This window comes from Armigeres subalbatus, chromosome 2, assembly GCF_024139115.2.
Source record: "Armigeres subalbatus isolate Guangzhou_Male chromosome 2, GZ_Asu_2, whole genome shotgun sequence".
Taxonomy (NCBI): Eukaryota; Metazoa; Arthropoda; class Insecta; order Diptera; family Culicidae; genus Armigeres; species Armigeres subalbatus.
This window is the reverse complement of record NC_085140.1, coordinates 335,224,156-335,244,025: the sequence shown is the minus strand read 5'-3', so window position 1 is coordinate 335,244,025 and position 19,870 is coordinate 335,224,156. Positions and strand designations below refer to the sequence as shown.

General features: G+C 41.6%; 1 protein-coding gene across 1 annotated transcript; it reads left to right on the top strand.

Moving 5' to 3' along the window:
- Positions 1-291: 291 nt before the first annotated feature.
- Positions 292-19,077, top strand: LOC134209992 (uncharacterized protein K02A2.6-like). Its single transcript, XM_062686011.1, has 3 exons — positions 292-350; positions 16,555-17,782; positions 17,875-19,077. The coding sequence occupies exons 1-3, from the start codon at positions 292-294 to the stop codon at positions 19,075-19,077; spliced, it is 2,490 nt and encodes an 829-aa protein (XP_062541995.1).
- The last annotated feature ends 793 nt before the right edge of the window (positions 19,078-19,870 follow it).

The window sequence follows — 19,870 nt, the reverse complement described above, 5'->3', positions numbered from 1 at the left end:
GGCCGACAAAGATGCCCAAACCGATGCCTTCTTCTTCCTTGGAGGAGCAGCTATGGTCCAAGAGGCGATTGATTTCGCCCTGACGGCTAATGAAGAAAAGACTGCGCCTAACCCGAAACGACTCAGGCAGAAATTCGGCGAAGGCGGTCAGAGCCAAGCGACGTGCGACCGTAAAAGCCACACGTCGTCGGGACGGAGCAGATCGGTATGCAGAGGAGCTCGAAGGGCGTCGACCCGAGAAGATGACTTCTCGGCCCAAAAAGACGAAAGACACCAACCAGGCTGGGCCACATGAGGGTAACACCCGGACTGTGCCATCGGCACAAGGGACAGAAAATCTCTGGCAGTTGGTCAGTAGGGCAAAGCGGAAGTCTAAGGCATCTCGAATCGCAAAGAAAATTAAGGACAGAGGCGAGGCCTTGTTGGAGAAAACTAATAAGGTAAAGTATGCTGAAGTCCTTAAATCGATGCGAGCGGCTGAAAAGCTTTCGGCGCTGGGTCAGGACGTGCGAAGCCTCAGACGCACTAAGACCGGCGAAACGATTTCCTACGCCTTTGCACACAAGGCTAATTGGAGACCCCGGTTGCTTCGTTGCAAGAGGATTAGAAGTATCCTTCTACGCTTCTCGGAAGCCTTCTCGTAAAGCGGCTCGAATGCCTTCCTTCAAGATGTTCAGAAGCCTTCTTTCAAAAGATTCGGAAGGCGTCTTTCAAGAGGCTTGGAAAACTCCTTTCAAGAGGCTTGGAAGCCTCCTTTCAAGAGGCTTGGAAGTCTCCTTTCAAGAGGCTCAGAAAACTCCTTTCAAGAGGCATGGAAGCCTCTTTTTAGAGGCTTGGAAACCTCCTTTCAAGAGGCTTGGACAACTCCTTTCGAGAGGCTTGGAAGCCTTCCCAGACAACCACACATCGCATAAGAATGCACGATCAAAATCGTTTACCGATCCAAGTTTCATCAGAATCGCATTGTTGTATAAAGCTCATCAGTTTATTTATAAATTTTCCCGCACAGTAGGCTATTTTACGAGTTTATTTCAGCTTCATTTGTTGACATCGCATATTCCTGCAATCAAACTCACATGAAATCGGATTATCTGTCAAACAGAGTTTGTTATCACAAACTACATCGCAATGCGTAACGAACAAACTCGCATACAAATCGTGCACATCACATACACTTCCGAGCAATGTCGGATAAGAAATACACGTATATCGCCTCCACTTTTGTACGTAAAAAGTGTTTTCGCGACTGGTAAGCGATGAGATTTAGGCAAGATAGGCATCGCATAACAGAAAAACAATTCTATTATGCATGCATTCTGGTTGTTTGGGTTCTTTCAAAAGGCTTGGAAGTCTCCTTTCAAGAGGCTTGGAAACCTCCTTTCAAGAGGCTTGAAAGCCTCTTTTTAAGCGGCTTGAAAGCCTCTTTTCAAGAGGCTTGGAAAACTCCTTTCGAGAGGCTTGGAAAACTCCTTTCGAGAGGCTTGGAAAACTCCTTTCGAGAGGCTTGGAAGCCTTCTTTCAAAAGGCTTGGAAGTCTCCTTTCAAGAGGCTTGGAAACCTCCTTTCAAGAGGCTTGGAAGTCTCTTTTTAAGCGGCTTGAAAGCCTCCTATCAAAATTCTTGGAAACCTCCTCTCAAAAGGCTTGGAAGCCTTCTTTCAAGAGGCTTGGAAACCTTCTTTCAAGAGGTTTGAAAACCTCCTTTTGAGAGGCTTGGAAACCTCCTCTCAAGAGGCTTGGAAACCTCCTCTCAAGAGGCTTGGAAACCTCCTTTCAAGAGGCTTGGAAACCTCCTTTCAAGAGGCTTGGGAACCTCCTTTCAAGAGGCTTGGAAACCTCATTTGAAGAGGCTTGGAAAACTCCTTTCAAGAGGCTTGGAAGCCTTCTTTTAAGAGGCTAAGAAGCCTCTTTTCAAAAGTTTTGGGAAACTCCTTTCAAGAGGCTTGGAAGCCTTTTTTCAAGAGGCTTGAAAGTCTTTTTTCAAAAGGCTTGGAAGCCTTTTTTCAAGAGGCTTGGAAGCCTTTTTTCAAGAGGCTTGGAAGCCTTTTTTCAAAAGGCTTGAAAGTCTCCTTCCAAGCGGCTTGGAATCCTCCTTTCAAGAGGCTTGGAAGTCTCTTTTTAAGCGGCTTGAAAGCCTCCTATCAAAATTCTTGGAAACTTCCTCTCAAAAGGGTTGGCAGCCTTCTTTCAAGAGGCTTGAAAACCTCATTTCAAGAGGCTTGGAAACCTTCTTTCAAGAGGCTTGAAAACCTCCTTTCAAGAGGCTTGGAAACCTCCTCTCAAGAGGCTTGGAAACCTCCTTTCAAGAGGCTTGAAAACCTCATTTCAAGAGGCTTGGAAAACTCCTTTCAAGAAGCTTGGAAGCCTTCTTTCAAGAGGCTAGGAAGCCTGCTTTCAAGAGTTTTGGGAAACTCCTTTCAAGAGGCTTGGAAGCCTTTTTTCAAGAGGCTTGGAAGCCTTTTTTCAAGAGGCTTGGAAGCCTCCTTTCAAAAGGCTTGGAAGCCTCCTTTCAAGAGGCTTGGAAGCATCCATTCAAGAGGCTTGGAAGCCTCCTTTCGAGAGGCTTGGAAGCCTCCTTTCAAGAGGCTTGGAAGCCTCCTTTCAAGAGGCTTGGAAAACTCCTTTCGAGAGGCTTGGAAGCCTTCTTTCAAAAGGCTTGGAAGTCTCCTTTCAAGAGGCTTGGAAAACTCCTTTCAAGAGGCTTGGAAGCCTCCTTTCAAGAGGCTTGGAAAACTCCTTTCAAGAGGCTTGGAAGCCTTCCTTCAAAAGGCTTGGAAGCCTCCTTTCAAGAGGCTTGGAAGCCTTCTTTCAAGAGGTGTGAAAACCTCCTTTTAAAAGTCTCCTTTCAAGAGGCTTGAAAGTCTCCTTTCAAGAGGCTTGAAAGTCTCCTTTCAAGAGGCTTGAAAGTCTCCTTTCAAGAGGCTTGAAAGTCTCCTTTCAAGAGGCTTTAAAGCGGCTTGAAAGCCTCCTATCAAAATTCTTGGAAACCTCCTCTCAAAAGGCTTGGAAGCTTTCTTTCAAGAGGCTTGGAAGCTTTCTTTCAAGAGGCTTGGAAACCTTCTTTCAAGAGGCTTGGAAATCTTTTGTCAAGAGGCTTGGAAATCTTTTGTCAAGAGGCTTGGAAGCCTCCTTTCAAGAGGCTGGGAAGCCTCCTTTCAAGAGGCTGGGAAGCCTCCTTTCAAGAGGCTGGGAAGCCTCCTTTCAAGAGGTGTGAAAGCCTCCTTTTAAAAGGCTTGAAAGTCTCCTTTCAAGAGGCTTGAAAGCCTCCTTTCAAGAGGCTTGGAAACCTCCTTTCAAGAGGCTTGGGAACCTCCTTTCAAGAGGCTTGAAAACCTCATTTCAAGAGGCTTGGAAAACTCCTTTCAAGAAGCTTGGAAGCCTTCTTTCAAGAGGCTAGGAAGCCTCCTTTCAAGAGTTTTGGGAAACTCCTTTCAAGAGGCTTGGAAGCCTTTTTTCAAGAGGCTTGGAAGCCTACTTCCAAGAGGCTTGGGAAACTCCTTTTGAGAGGCTTGGAAGCCTTCTTTCAAGAGGCTTGGAAGCCTCCTTTCAAGAGGCTTGGAAGCCTCCTTTCAAGAGGCTTGGAAGCCTCTTTTTAAGCGGCTTGAAAGCCTCCTATCAAAATTCTTGGAAACCTCCTCTCAAAAGGCTTGGAAGCCTTCTTTCAAGAGGCTTGGAAGCCTTCTTTCAAGAGGCTTGGAAACCTTCTTTCAAGAGGTTTGAAAACCTCCTTTCAAGAGGCTTGGAAATCTTTTGTCAAGAGGCTTGGAAGCCTCCTTTCAAGAGGCTGAGGAGCTTCCTTTCAAGATGCTTCGGAAGCCTCTTTTAAGAGGGTCGGAAGGCTTCTTTTAAAATGCTCGGAAGGTTCCTTTCAAAAGCTCGGAAAGCTCCTTTCAAGAGGCTCGTAAGCCAACTTATAAGAGGCTCGGAAGCCTACTTCCACGAAGCTCGAAAGCCACTTTAAACTGGTTCGGAAGCTTCCTTTCAAGATGCTCGGAAGCTTTCCTCCAGGAAGCTCGGAATTCTTTTTTCAAAAGGCTCAGAAGCCTCCCATCATGATTCAAAGGAAGCCTCCTTTTAAGGGACTAGAAAGCCGTCATTTAAGAGGCTTAAAAGCCTCTCTACAAGAGGCTCAAAAGGCTCTTATTAAGAGGTACGGAAGCCTACTTTCAAGATATTCAGAAGCTCCTCTCAAAGTGTTGGGAATTTTTCCTTCAAGAGGCTTGGAAGTCTATTTTCAAGCGGGGGTACCTCATTTAACGCAAATGTTCGAAGGAAAAGGTGGAAAAGGTTAAGAACCGCTGAACCAGATGATCGATAAGCTATCGTCCTGTCCTACATAGTGGGTCGTAAGCAGGTCGTCATAGGAGGAGATTTTAACGCTTGGGTAGTGGGGCAGCTGTTGCACCAATCGAAGGGGTCAAGCGTTATTAGATGCGCTAGCGAAGCTCGACGCAGTGCTAGTCAATGATGGTTCCGTCGGTAACAGAATTACGAGCGTGTCGGAGTGAAGCGCTGCAAAAAGATCATTCGCATGGTGACTGAACAAAATTTGGATGTCCGAAAACAAATTTCTGCAGCAATCAGCTGCAGACGGCCACCAATATTGACGTCATCGAATTTTTCTTCAGTCACCGTACGACATTACACGTAGTTGAGATTTTTCTATCGACGGCAACATTCTGCCGTCGCCAAGCAATTATGTTTTGTACTTTGAAGAAAACTAGTCCCGGATCCACCTACTCTTATGAATACATTTTCCATAGTGAAAACATTTTCGAGGGCAGACGTCGTTAGGACCGATACTGACGCCATCGATTTTTCTTCAGTTATCATGCTAATAAATTTGTTTCATCGTCTCATTCCAACACGTGCTTGAGATTCTACTACCGATTGCATACTTTGTGCCGTCACCAAGCGCACTTTGAACTTTGAATAAAATTCATCTCGGAATCAATTTAATTTCCAATCACTGCAGAATGATTTGCGGACCCTCCGTAGATTGCGTGGATTGGTGAGTGGAGAAGAGATGACTTTTATGAACTGCAGTGACAAGTGGCCTTAGGAAGAATAGTTAAATAATAATAATAATGAAATAGCTGTGAAATTGTTACTTGAGATTGCTTCATTCAATCCGCGTACAAATCTATAAATTCAACAAATAACTTATTCAAATGTTGTTTTTATCGTCATAGAAATTTACATAAACAGCAAAGCAATCAGAAACAGTGCCTTCTCCAGACAACCGAGTGTGCAAATAAGCACATGAAACGATGAGCTGTCATGATTACAACATGCCTGCAAGGTCCTTTTGCGCTCTACTCTGCTTGCTGCACGATTTCATATATGAACACTTTCTTCCTTCAGGCAGTTTAAGAATATCATTCTGTTTTCCAGCGAAAAATAACCGACTATTCTATTTGGGAGAGAAGGAAAAATAAATAAAAATGAATCCCAGTTATACACTGCGATGTTGTGTCCATTTTTGGTAGTCTAGTTCCGGAAAATCTTCATTTCACGCCATCATGTAACTTACCGAGAATAGGATTTGGTGGATTTCTCCGTAACCCTTTATTGCATGGCTAGAGCCAAGCACTCAAAATAATTGTCACTTTAATTCCACTATAAAAAGTCATGTAGACTTTAAAATTCGAAACTTTCATCGGCTTTACTGGAATCAAATAAAACTTACTCAAACCATAAGTGCATCTTAATAAGAAATGTAGTGGAATTCATCAGAAAACAAAGAAAATAATATCTATATACTCTTCTAGTGAATTCTACAAAAAATGAATGTATGAAAAATATATGAGTGGGGTTCTCAGAGCGAAAAGTATGTTTATTAACAATCGCTAATGAAACATTTTGCAGAAGCATTATGAGAACGATTTGCAAAAAATGTTTATGAACAATCGCTAATGAAACATTTTGCAGAAGCATTATGAGACCGACTTGCAAAGAATTCTGTTTGGGTGTGAATTAACATTCTACGCCTTTTTTGCCCTCGTCCGCTTCTAGTGGACGGGATACCATGTACAGAGAAACTAGAAAATAAATTATCGAAGTTTCACTTAAAATTTAAGCACATGGCCAAACGAAAATTCACTTAAATTTTATTATATTTTCTAGTGAATTAAGAATAATGAGTGCCATCACTAATGAATCATTTAACTTTTACAACCGAAACTACATGGAAAATATCTGCATATGTTTTCAAGTAGATTCTAAGTGAAAATTATTTTGAGTGGCACTCAAAATAATTGTCACTTTAATTCCACTATAAAAAGTCATGTAGACTTTAAAATTCGAAACTTTCATCGGCCTTACTGGAATCAAATAAAACTTACTCAAATCATAAGTGCCTCTTAATAAGAAATGTAGTGGAATTCATTAGAAAACAAAGAAAATAATATTTATATACTCATCTAGTGAATTCTACTAAAATGAATGTATGAAAAATATATGAGCGGGGTTCTCTGAGCGAAAAGTATGTTTATTAACAATCGCTAATGAAACATTTTGCAGAAGCATTATGAGAACGATTTGCAAAAATGTTTATGAACAATCGCTAATGAAACATTTTGCAGAAGCATTATGAGACCGACTTGCAAAGAATTCTGTTTGGGTGTGAATTAACATTCTACGCCTTTTTGCCCTCGTCCGCTTCTAGTGGACGGGATACCATCTACAGGGAAACTAGAAAATAAATTATCGAAGTTTCACTTAAAATTTAAGCACATGGCCAAACGAAAATTCACTTAAATTTTATTATATTTTCTAGTGAATTAAGAATAATGAGTGCCATCACTAATGAATCATTTAACTTTTACAACCGAAACTACATGGAAAATATCTGCATATGTTTTCAAGTAGATTCTAAGTGAAAATTATTTTGAGTGTACAATGGTGTGTTTAGCTTTAGGATGAAGTTGACAGCGTCACGAAAACTTGTTGAAAGAAAATGTCTAATAAACAAGTTATGTTTCGATATTTAATTAGAAAATTAATAAATGAAATACTTCTTGAGATACTAAGTCACTGATTTGAGTCTAAAAATGGTGGCACAGAGAGAGAGACGCTATCCACTCTGCTTCGAGTGTTCAGCATCTTTCAAATATTTTCAAAATTAATTAGTTATTGTCGAGTCAGTTTAAAACTATTTTAAACGTCCAAATTTAACGAGACATGCTTCATATGGCGTTAGAGATAAAAGCTAATGAGGAACCTTATGATGGGATCTTTATCAACAAATGCATAAGACTAAATTGCTTTCTGATTATTTTATGTATATCTCTTATTTGTCGAAAGTTCTACGTCATAAATTTAGCTTAAATATTCAACAGCCTTGCAGTTTGCGTAGTTTTGTTACTATTTCATTTAATCGAAGAAAATTGGTGTACCATACCAACTCTAATAACTTACGCATTCCAAACATCCACTCGTAAAACTGTTTAATATCTGGGTCATAAAAGCATATCATCCCAATTGTTCTACTGGCTGATGGCTACTAGAAAAGGATGTGTCTGCGCTGGGCAAAGCATTATAATTTCTGATCACCACCCCCTTCCACTGGAACCACACTTCGGAAGCCATCAAATGCGGATTAGACAAAGTTACGTTGGCAGCCAACACCCTTTCGGCTTTTTCGGTAACTAACAAACAATTCATATTCATGATGCGTCTTCTTGTTCACGGGGGCATTTTTGTTCTTATAGCCTGGTGGCCTTTGGAATGTAGCTCATCGTCCCCTCCGATTCATCGGTTTCGTCCGTTTATTAGAGGATAATAACTAAAGTGAATGTTGTTCGGTTGGCTAGCAATTGGGGGAAACAGGAGTGGAATTTCATAAATTACTTTCCCTTGAGCTGATTATTGGTAAAGTTCGGTCCTAACAGACGTTTATAGCCCAACGCTTGGGCCGTAACTCTTCGCCCCCGAATGATTTACCAGTTCTAATAAAACCTAGAACCAGCCATAAAGATCCACCTGAATTTGGAGGAAATGAAATGAGATTAGCTTGGCTCTGCAGAAGAATTCGCTCCATTTTCCGCATTTCTGATTAAACCATTTTAAAAACGAGCAGCAAAAGCATTCCAGCCGCGAAATGATGTCATATTAAAACGGTCACAAAAGAAATTAATTTGATTCATTTCGCTCTGGCTGCCAAGCCGGGCGGGCGGTTCGCCTATGAATGGAAAGATTAAAAAGTGCTCCTACAACTAAATTCGTGCAATTTTCTTTCCCGCACGCTTCCGGGGTGACAGCGTCGCGTCGTCGTCGTCGTTGCGAAATTTAGTTTTCCCCATCAGAACCGCATCCGTAAATGGGAGCTGGAAAATCCAAATGGAAAACTACTTGGTTCGCCGCGGAAAAAAAAACTTTATCCTTCTTCCCAGAGTAGATGCTTTTTGCGTCGTACCTACTACATAGGGGCAAGCACACTATTTGGGCGGCTCTCCTATTCTCGGCGTGAGCTTCTGATACTTGGCCATAATCAAAAGAAATTTTAACATATGGTTAGTATCCGTGGGGTGATCGAGGTGCAAGAAAAAATGTAGTAAATTCTAATAAAATCCATTTAGGATGAGGCAATCATGTCGGAAATAGGGGCGCCTTGCACTGAGAGGCTATAACTTCACTTCGAAAACGAAATTTTTATAAAAGCCTCGGAGACCCAGTTGAGCAAATGTCAGTTGAACAATTTTTTGTCTGTCCGTGTGTACTGTGTATGTGTGGGAACAAAAAAAACATTAGGCAACTTTTCATACTGTAATCCTTAATTAATTTTTGCAACAAGTTTCATTCGACAGTAGACCTGTGCGCCGCCGCGCCACGCCGCCGCCGCCGACACTTATTGACGTACGCCGACGCCGGTCAAGGTGTCGGCGGCGCGCCATACGCCGGGTGGCTCCACGCCGCCGAATTTCGTACTTCACGCCGATGATTGGCCAACACAAATATCACAGTATGCAGTGCGTTTGCATCGGCCGAACCAAGGCAACCTATCAGGCATTAATTAAATGGTTATTATACCCAAGATTTTTTTTATGTACAGGTTATCCGACTTCGTCAGTAGATGGATAAATTCCATAAAAAAATCCAAGGTGGCTGAGTTGGGGATATTGACAAGTCGGATAACGTGTACTTAAAAAAATCTTGATTATACCATTAGAGGATTGGTTTGCTTTTATTTCTGTCACTTTTACCCCAATTATCCCGTTAAAAGTTAGATCATGCAAGATCTTCTTGGCTACAGAATGCAATAATGGTAACTTCTGATGTTCTGAAGTTCGAAGGAATACGTGAAGAAAATTCTTAGTCTTGAGAATTTATCTCCACCTGGAAGATTTTCTGAAGAAACTCCTAGAGAAAATTCCGAAGGAATTCTTAGAGGAATGTCCAAAGAAATTCTTTAAGAAATTTAAGCATATCGGTAATTTATTTAGGAGTTCTTTTGGAAATCTCTCTAGGAATTCGTACGGAGATATCTGAAAATTCGTCCTAGAATTTTGGAAGGACATGGCGGAGGAAATTCCTAAAGAACTACTAGATGAATTTCGGAGGGAATGCAATGTTGGGAAATGGGAAAAATTTCAGTGGAATTGTTAAAATCATGTTCGAAGGAATTTTGTAGAAATTTTTAAAAGTTGGTATGTTCGTTATCCACCATCCTGACTTGAGTCTTGCTCTGCATATGGCTCCATCCAATATAACAGTCGAATTTAATTATCAATCTGCTTTCAATGTACTGCTGTGTGCAGGGCAAAAACGGAGGTGGTGGGCCCGTAAGCAGAGACACTTGCGCGAAGCCCGCGGAATAGAGAGAATCTCCTTTCAACAGTGTAATCCAACGGGTCCGCGACGTTAGGCATAAGGCATAACGGACGACTGTCATAATCTGCGATAGGCATAATGGACGTTTGGCATAATTCTGCCTTTTCTATGTCATAGGCTGTTCTTTGGGTCATTTTATGCCTAACGTCCATTATGCCTAACGTACATTATGCTTATCGTCCTTTATGCCTAACGTCCATTATGCCTCACGCACTTATGCCTAACGTCTTTATGCCTAACGTACTTATGCCTAACGGGGTATACCCTAATCCAACAGACTAATAAATAGATTCGCAATCTTTTTTGAGCTTTTCAAGATATGGCTTTTTTAGGAAGGGCGCGTCAAATCCATTACAACTGTGGGGATGTGAGCCCATCTACATGTGTAGAAATTTCTAAAGGTATTCCAAAAAGAATTTCTGAAAAAATTCGTGATGAAATTGTCAGAATTAGGAGAGTTTTTGAAGCATCTCCAGAAAAATTGGTTTCATTTGTGGAGGTTTTTCAAAGGAATTCCTGGAGAAATTCCCGATCGAATTCCTGACGGAATTTTCGAAGGAATACTAGAATGAGTTTCATGACGACTTGTAGTTTTGCTTCTAGAGTCAAAACTGAGTTTGTTTTATTACTGTACGGATTCTTTTAAGAAATTCCTGGAGATAATAAAAATTTCTATGTAAATTCCAATAGCTGTTTGGAAAATCCATTTAAAATTCCTTCGTAAATTACTTTAAGAATTCTTTCGGATATTCCTTCAGAAACTCATTTAAAAATCCTGTTCGAAAATCTTTTCAGGTTCTTTTTCGGTTATTCCTTCAACAATTGAGTCGGAAATTCTTCCAGGAATTTCCTCAAAAATCTCTTTAGAAAAGCCACCAGGAATTAATTTGGACATTCATCCAGAATCCATTCAGAAATTCCTCCGGAAAGGCATTTGTAATATTTTCAGAAATTCTTCTGGAACTTCCTCTAGGGAGTCTTTAGAAAATTCCTTCAGTAAACCATACAAAATTACTGCAGGAATAGTTCCGGAAAGAATTCGAATTTGGAGAAATTTCTAATGGAATTTTCGAAGAAATTTCTAAAGGTATTTGAGTATTAAACTTATTTTCAATTAAACAAAAACACTTGAACAACGGTTAAAAAAATGAAGGAATTTACAAACAAAATTTCCAAAGATTTTCCAATAGAATTTTTGAAGAGATTCCCGAAAGAATTCTTAAAGTAATTAAAAAGGAAATTTTCGAAGGTCTACAGGAATTTCTGGAAGAGTTGCTAAAAGAATATCCGGAGAAGTGTCCGAAGGAATTCCGATAAAATATTCGGAAAGAAGTCGTGAAGAAAGTTCTAAATAAATTCTAGAGGGAAATTTCGAAACAATACCAAAAACATCTTCCTAAAGTTTCCTCAAATTACTTCTTCTTCTTCTTCTTATTGGCATTACATCCCCACACTGGGTCAGAGCCGCCTTGCAGCTTAGTGTTCATTATGCAATTCCACACTTATTAACTGCGATAAAACGCGCGGCTACAAAGCAAGACCATGCTGAGGGTGGCTGGGTTTAATTTCCGGTGCCTATCTAGGCAATTTTCAGATTGGAAATTGTCTCGACTTCCCTGGGCATGAAAGTATCATCGTGTTAACCTCATGATATACGAATGCAGAAATGGTAACTTGGCTTAGAAACCTCGCAGTTAATAACTGTGGAAGTGCTTAATGAACACTAAGCTGCGAGGCGGATCTGTCCCAGTGTGGTAATGCCAATAAGAAGAAGAAGAAGAAGAAATATTTCAACATTTTCGGAATTTCACTTCCATTTCGAATTCGGATGGCCAGAGAGAATAAGAGGCTTGACCGCGACATTAGGGGCGAGTCTCCTGCCTCAAGCCATTTAAATTATCTCCGGAGAGCAGCGTACTCAACGTTACCTGGACCCTTTTTTATTACTACCTAGGTGTACCTGGATTCTCCGTACTTCCATTCCTGTAGTTGTATTATTTTGACTTTTTTGTCTATTATGTTACGTCATAGTTTCCTATTATCGACCACTTTTAGTCATTAACCACTTCTACTCAAATTTTAAAGTGTTTGTATTAAGTTTAAAAATGTTAATATTAAGTTCATTTGAATTAAAATTTGCCATTGGAAGATCCCACGGTTGAACCTGGAGGTGGCCATCCTGCCAAGTGCCCCTGGCCTTAGTGCTCTCGACGAGTGAAGAACTTAAAATTTAAAAATTCACTTAAATAAAGGAAAAAAAGCAATTGTACAAAAACCTCTAAAATTCATAAAAAGTATGATAAGCTTTGCTGTGTGATTTTTTTTCTCAGCTCAAAATTCTTCACGCCGATTCACGCCGCCGCCGCCTGCTTACGGCGTGACGCCGCCGGTGTAAAATGGCCTTACGCCGCCGCCGTTCACAAATACTTCGGCGCACAGGTCTATTCGACAGAGGACAAAAGTTGATCACTTTTGAATTTGATGACGGTCAACCGTTGCGTTCAAAATTTATAAAGAAAATTGTATATCAACCTAATTCATCGAATTGTATAATTCGGTGAATTAGGTTGGGTTTTTTACCAACGCACGAGAAACCGCATTAACCTACATCCAGACACACCCGGCAGACAATTTACGGTTGATGCAATATGTACTTTGGCTGGTGGATAGCAGGATGTTAAATTTTGCGTAAAGCAAGAAGCTTTTCCACTGGTTCCCCTACTGGATAAGTCATTCTGACTCTACAAATACATAGGGGAAGAGGTGGTAGAATGAACAGTTGGCTATATTTATATTAAAACACTATTTAGGCGTATGTTCATCATGCACACGTTTTTCTCGAAATAAGATAAGGTACCTGAGCTAATGTTTGGGTTTTGAGACCGAACGAATAGCTATTACTATCCAAAATATCAAACGAGGCCGTAAAAATAGGGTCTGATGTAATTTTCAACCATTTTGCCGTAAGCTTTAGTTCCTCATCAATTCTCATCAACCTTCACAAAGATGTTGCAGGGGTAAATAGTAAAATTATTGGTTTGCATAGTTAGAGGAAGAGTTATTTATCACAAGGCACATATGGGGTTAAAATGAACACTTGTATCAAATTTTTATCAAATTTATGATAAAAGTTGTGCGATTGTGAAGCGAAAGTTCAAGAAACAAACCATATCAAATAACCCAGATAAAACTTTGAATATGTAAATTTAATTTGAAAAAAAATTGATTTTTTAAAACTTTTTCCCTTCTTTTTATTATTTTGATAATTAAGAGCTTTTCAAAAGTTATACCAGATTTTTCAAAAGGCTCTCGTAATCTCAATTAGTTGTATATACAGGGCCAGAGTAAAAAAAAGAAAATTAAATGTTTCAAAAGGGTTTAAGAAGCGATGTTCATTTTACCACCAGTCAGTGTTCATTTTACCCGCACTATTTTTGTACATACGAAATTTCGATGTTTTTTATTTCGATGAAAAACTATATAAAACAATGTTTATTAGCGAAAAAATTGTTCAGTGCAATAAGAATATGAGTTGAATTGCTGAACCAAGTGGTAAAACTAGCAAATTATCCTCGTTTTATGATTGAATTCAACGCAAGTCCTTAACGTGTTCATTTTACCACCTGTTCCCCTATTTTGTTTTCTTTTATAAAAACGTCTTTAGTATTTTGGTAGAAATATCTAACAGAAAGTATTTTTAAGTATTTCTAGTAGGAGCATGGAACGGGTTTGGGAATGGAACCACGACTTCTTGCGTCTGAAGCAAAAGCCACCATTGCCTTACTCTGGGAAAACTACTGGGCAAACGCCTACTTTTAAATAAGGGATCGCATCCGCCATTGACTTATTTCGGGCAAGCGCCTTTTTTTAAAGAAGTAATCACATCTACCATTGCCCTCATCCGAGCAAGCGCCCACTTTTGAAGAAGGGGTCACATCTGCCATTGTTTAAGGACACTCCTTACGTGCGCCTGTTTTCGGGGGAACACCACTTGATACGGAGGCGGCACACAACTGTCATTTTTGTTGATTTGGCTTTGCTGCGTCGCAGCATGCGTGAAATATTAAAAATGAATGTCGAGTCAAGTACGAGATACTGAAGACGGCTTTACTGTTGAGGTCAAAATACATATCTGTCAAGGTACAATTAAGTGGTGGAATTAAATGGGATTGTACAAACTCGTCTTATGACAAGTGAAGACATTCCACTGAAAAGCTCAAAATAATTTTCTTAAGAAAATGACAGTTGTGCGTTGCTTCCGTATCGAGTAGTGTGCCCCCGAAAACGCGAGCACTTTGAAACTTGGATTCCGTAAGGAGTGACCTTAAGGGGCCGTTGCTTGAGTTAAGGCAATGGTGGATCTTTCTTTAAAAACAAACGTTTGCCCGGAATTAGGGGCAAGCCAGACTCACGCGACTCACGTAAAAGAATAACAATCATTATCAATAGGCTGTCGAATTACTCTGTCGCGTCGCGTTTACTCTGGCTTGCCCCTAATTCCGAGCACATCCACTATTGCCTTAACCTGCAAGGTCGACTCATACTGAGTCGTGATGGCTAAGACCAGAAGCATAACCCCTAAAAAAATCCCTTTAAGATAGTAGAAGAATTGTGGCCGACGCATGACTCGTTAATTTCGCCGACTACACCGTACGAGTTCATTGATATAGAACCAATTGGGGGTGCTTAAGTAATTATGCTGATGTTGACACTCGTGATATATTCCTCGGATCCGGAGAGCGCAGATCTGGGGCCACGATGCCCCTCGTACGCCCACATTACATGCTAAATGTTTTGATAATTTGCGTCACAGAGCTAGCCTTCCCAGAGCACCACTCTAAAATGTGGTGAATTGACATCTAAAGAAACATACACCCGATTCTATTTTTACACGGATTTTTTTTACACGGCCGTGTAAAAAAAGTCCCATACAAATTTTTTGCAAAGTTGCTCCATTTTGCATGATTCGTCGAGAAATCATAATACTTTTTTTACACGGATTTTCAAATTTTGAACTGAAAACTTCTTTTACATGGAACGCATCCCCCTTATAAAAAAAATCGGGTGCATGTGTTACGCAACCTGCGTAAAGCGCCTTCATGCCCAAGCTTTCTACATCACCGGTTGCTGCATGACGAGCACAAACACTAAAAGCCGTCATCAAGTGCCCCAGCTCAGAACGCCTCTGTGTATGCGCATCACAGCTCGTTACCAAATGTGCTGCATAAAATACGTACGTGTTACGCTGCACGGAAAAGGGAGATCGATTACTAGGGTAAAAGTTCCGATAGTCGTGGGTGTTCCTATAGTTGCGGTAGTGCAGTTTTTACACAATCTACGTATTTAACGCAGCAACCCATATAGTCTATCAATTTGTTGACCTGTCATTACACGAAATACGGGAAAAGAGGTTGAGAATTGCATCAAAATTGGTATCACTAAAATACTATTTTCTTTTCTCTGCTTTGCACCAATAGTTGCGGTAGTGTTCCTATAGTTGCAAGTCCCATATGAAAACAATGGGATTCGCAACTATAGGAACACGAATTAAAAAATACCGCAACTATTGGAACACTGCACCAATAATTGAAGGTACCATTTTAGGTAACAATGATGGATGCTGCTGCAATCAGGACCCCTCTCGGATCAAATATGTATAATTAATAATCTTCCATGTGCAGTGCACCCTTGAGGTAAGTGAAATGAAGTATAGGCTTGGTGCGAACCAACAAATAGTGGTGGAACGTGCTTAGTTCCTCCACTGTGTGAGCATGCACCTTCTCGTTGAAGTATCTCAGCAAGACAATAACCATTACTATTTGAAATGAGTCACTAAGCACATCTGGTAACACGCCATCGCAGCAACCAATGATATTCTGATAAAACGACATCGCAGCAACCAGTCCACGAGCTTTGACAGATCGTCCTCTTTCAACAGCCAACCCGCCACGAGGTCAGACGTGTGTGCTCAAGGACCAGTTGCCAACGTGCTGAGTGATCCCTGCTAACGGTTTAGTGCTCACATTTTGGCGATCCTGCCAGAATTTTAATTTTGGATAACAGGATTATAGTAACTTTCCATGAAGCCATAGACCACAAACAGGAATCACTCGGCACAAGTTAAGTGAATAAAAGTGATTGTGAAACGTCTTTTAAGTGTAAAGATTACTGAAAATATTCCTGGATTAGTTGGGATGACTCCAGAGTAAAGCAGTTGAACGGCTAAGTGGACCGTTTCTACTTGAGCCGATGATCTGCCAAGTTTGCCATTAAATTACTGGATTGGTCGGGATGACTCCAGAGTGAAGCAGTTGAATGACTAAGTGGACTGCTTCTACTTGAGTCAATGATCTGCAAAGTTGGCTGTTAAATTACTGGATTGGTCGGGAGGACTCCAGAAAACGGCAATCTGTGGGAAAGAATAAGTGGACCGTTTTCACACTTTAGCATACTGCGGATATAGCTAATAAAATAAATTAGCAAACAAGAGTTGGACTGCTTTTAACTCTTGTCAGTAAACCGCGGAGGTCGCCAGAAAATTTTTGAAATAGTGTTTTTAACTGCATTCGAAGCAACCTATTCGATTTTGTCAGTATCTGATACTTTTGTTCATGACTTACAGGTTATAGGAAGAAAAAAAATCTACAATGGAAGGAAAATACGTGAGAAACGCTGATAGTTCGGATAGCGAACACAAAAAGTCGGAGAACCTTACTAACTACCAGTTCAGATGATCGAAGCCTGGACACGGAAGGAAGTGGACATAGCTGTGGAAGCAAGGAAGAAAGCTTTGATTCGTCCGATTCGGACTCCCCTGATTCTCCAATTACACCAAATGAGAACAATATACGCGCAGATCCAAATGCTACCGCCGAGTCATCCTCAGAGAAACCGAAATGGTCGGAATATGAAGCTATGAAGAAGATCGAGAACTTGCAGAAAACTATGGCGGAGCTTACTGAAAGGTTGAGTACATACGAGCGGCCAGGTACCAGCACACTTCCCGATGTCGATAAAAGCTGGGGTATTTCTCAGGATTACGATCGGTCAACCGGCAACACGAACATTGTGAGATGGGATCATATTACACCCTTCCCAAGCGGTGTTCCCGCTTGCAAAATGTGGGAAGAATGGAACCGTTTTTTACAAAATTTTGAGATCGCGGCATCCTTGGGCAACGTGGTGAATTCTGCTCAACGTTCAAAATTGCTGTTCCTCTGTTTGGGTCAAGAACTTCAGGGCATTGTGCGAGCCGCAAGGCTGCTACCGAATTTAACAGACCCTAACTGCTATTCGGTTTTCGTGAACAACGTCCAAGGTTACTTACAATCGATGCCGGACACGGCTGCAGAACACGAAGCGTTCGCAGCGATGAAGCAAGAACCGAAGGAATCCGCCGTAGCTTTCCACGCTAGATTGCAGGAGAAAGTTCAGTTATGCGGATATAGTCTTCCAGATCAAGGACGTTTCGTCAGAGCGCAGCTGTTGAAAGGCCTGCGAAACAGGGACCTCACAAAAACGGCACGGATTTATAACTACGACATCAATTTCATCGTCCAATCCGCGACGAGAGAAGAGGCTTATATGGCTGAAACGACACAGCACGCTGGCTCCGAAATTTCTGCAGTTCATCGAGGAAATTGGAAACAGCCGATGGAGTTGCAACGAAAGCGTAAGAGAAACGACGAACCAGACGATAGACATGAGTCAAAGCGATACCGTGGCCCGGACAAGCGACGCGAAGGACGTAACCAACGTTGCAAACGCTGCAATCGTCCATCGCACAGGAGCAGCGCTAACTGTCCGGCACTAAACAAGAACTGCAATGGGTGCGGCGAGCGTGGACACTTCATCGCGACATGCAGGAAACGGCGCGTGAGCAACGTGCAACGTGAGGCGGACAGAGCCAACCCTCCTGGTTGGACTGATGAAGAAGAAGAAGAAGACAAGAAGGTATTGAATAAGAGAGCTCCTCTTGAATAAACGTTATTTGTTTTAATCAAATATGAATAAATTGTTTTATTCTGCTTCACCCCTTTTTCCAGAAAATAAACGCTCTATCCCTGAATGATGTTTTAGTTGATTGTAGCATAGGCTCATCAAGTCCAATAACGTTCATGATTGACTCTGGAGCAGATGTGAATGTCATTGGCGGGAACGACTGGACGCGACTAAAACGAGCATTCCACGGGGGACATGCCAAACTCCATCCGGTACCGGTGCCTTCAGCAAATGAGCTACACGCATACGGTTCTAGGAAACCAATAACCATCAATGCAGCATTCAAAGCCGAGATTTGTGTTCCCGGAACGAAGAGACCTTCGATTGAAACAACATTTTACGTCGCGAACGAAGGTGGACGTTCGTTACTCGGCAGATCAGCAGCAAGCGACATGAGTTTGCTTCATGTAGGAATCGATATCAACAATTGTGGGGACAAGATGGACAAACAAGAGTTCCCCAAGGTGCCAGGAATCAGGATTAAATTCAGTGTCGACAAGAAGGTTAGTCCAGTCAAGAACGCCTACTATAATGTACCAGCTGCCTTTAGAGATGGCGCAAGAAATCGAGTACTGGATATGGAAAACCGTGGTATAATAGAACGAGTTACAAAAGCGCCAAACTGGATTAGCGGCATGTCCGCGGTCGCTAAAGGCAAAGATGATTTCCGGTTGGTCGTCAATATGAGAGGCCCCAATAAAGCAATCAACCGGGAGTACTATCGTCTGCCGCTACTTGAAGAAATGAAGGTTAAACTTCATGGAGCTCGTTACTTCTCGAAGCTGGACCTAAGTAACGCATATTACCATTTGGAGCTGTGCGAAGAGTCACGTGACCTTACCACATTCCTAACCGAAATGGGAATGTTTCGTTTCACACGGTTAATGTTTGGCGTTAATTGTGCGCCAGAGATATTCCAACGTGAAATGGTCCGTATCTTGGAAGGCGTGGAAAATTTGATCGTATACATTGATGACATCCTGATGTTCGCTGCAACAATAGAGGAGCTTCACACCACAGTAGCGCAAGTTTTACGAATCTTAAGAGCTCACAACCTGACTGTAAACGAGAATAAATGCGAATTTGACCGGACTCGCCTCAAGTTCCTAGGCCATGAACTTGACAAAGATGGGTTTCACATCGAAGAAGCTAAAGTGAAAAGCATCCGATGTTTTAGCCAAGCCCATTGTGGTCTGCAACAACCCTGTGGAACTGGGGGCCCCAGCAGAGGAAAGCGTTCAATTTAGTTAAGGAGCGAATCATACAATGCACAATAGCTCAAGGCTTCTTCTCGAAACTGACAAGACCATGTTGTTCACGGACGCCTCACCTGTTGCTCTAGGTGCTGTTCTTGTACAAGAGAACAACAATAAAAACCGCAGGATAATTTCTTTTGCCTCTAAAGCCCTAACGGTGACAGAGAGAAAATATCCACAGAACCAACGAGAAGCGCTGGCGGCCGTTTGGGGCGTGGAACACTTTTCTTATTTTCTCTTGGGCAGACGATTTACGCTTTGCACGGATGCTCAAGGAGTAGCATTCATCCTGAACCGCACTCGGGAAGAATCGAAAAGAGCTCTCACTCGGGCAGATGGCTGGGCTCTTCGTCTCAGTCCTTATGACTACGACATTGAGTTTGTTCGAGGCAGAGACAACATTGCCGATTCATCGTCAAGATTATACAGCGGCAATGATCAACCATTCGATGAAGATATTAGCCCATGGGAAATAGCCTCACTTGAGGCTAACGCTGTTGGTTTCCTAACGGATGCGGAAATACTGGACGCTACTGGTAGAGACGAGACACTGCAGCTCGTTATAACATCTTTGCATACCGGAGAATGGCCGGGGCAATTACGTAAATTTCAATCAATCGAAAATGATCTGACTACACGGAACGGAGTTGTTGTAAAAACCGGCTGCGTGGTAGTTCCCGAACAACTACGAAAAAAAGCTTTGGAAGTCGCACACGCAGGACACCCATCAGCCTCGAAGATGAAATCTATCCTGCGTCAACGTGTGTGGTGGCCGGGTATGGCA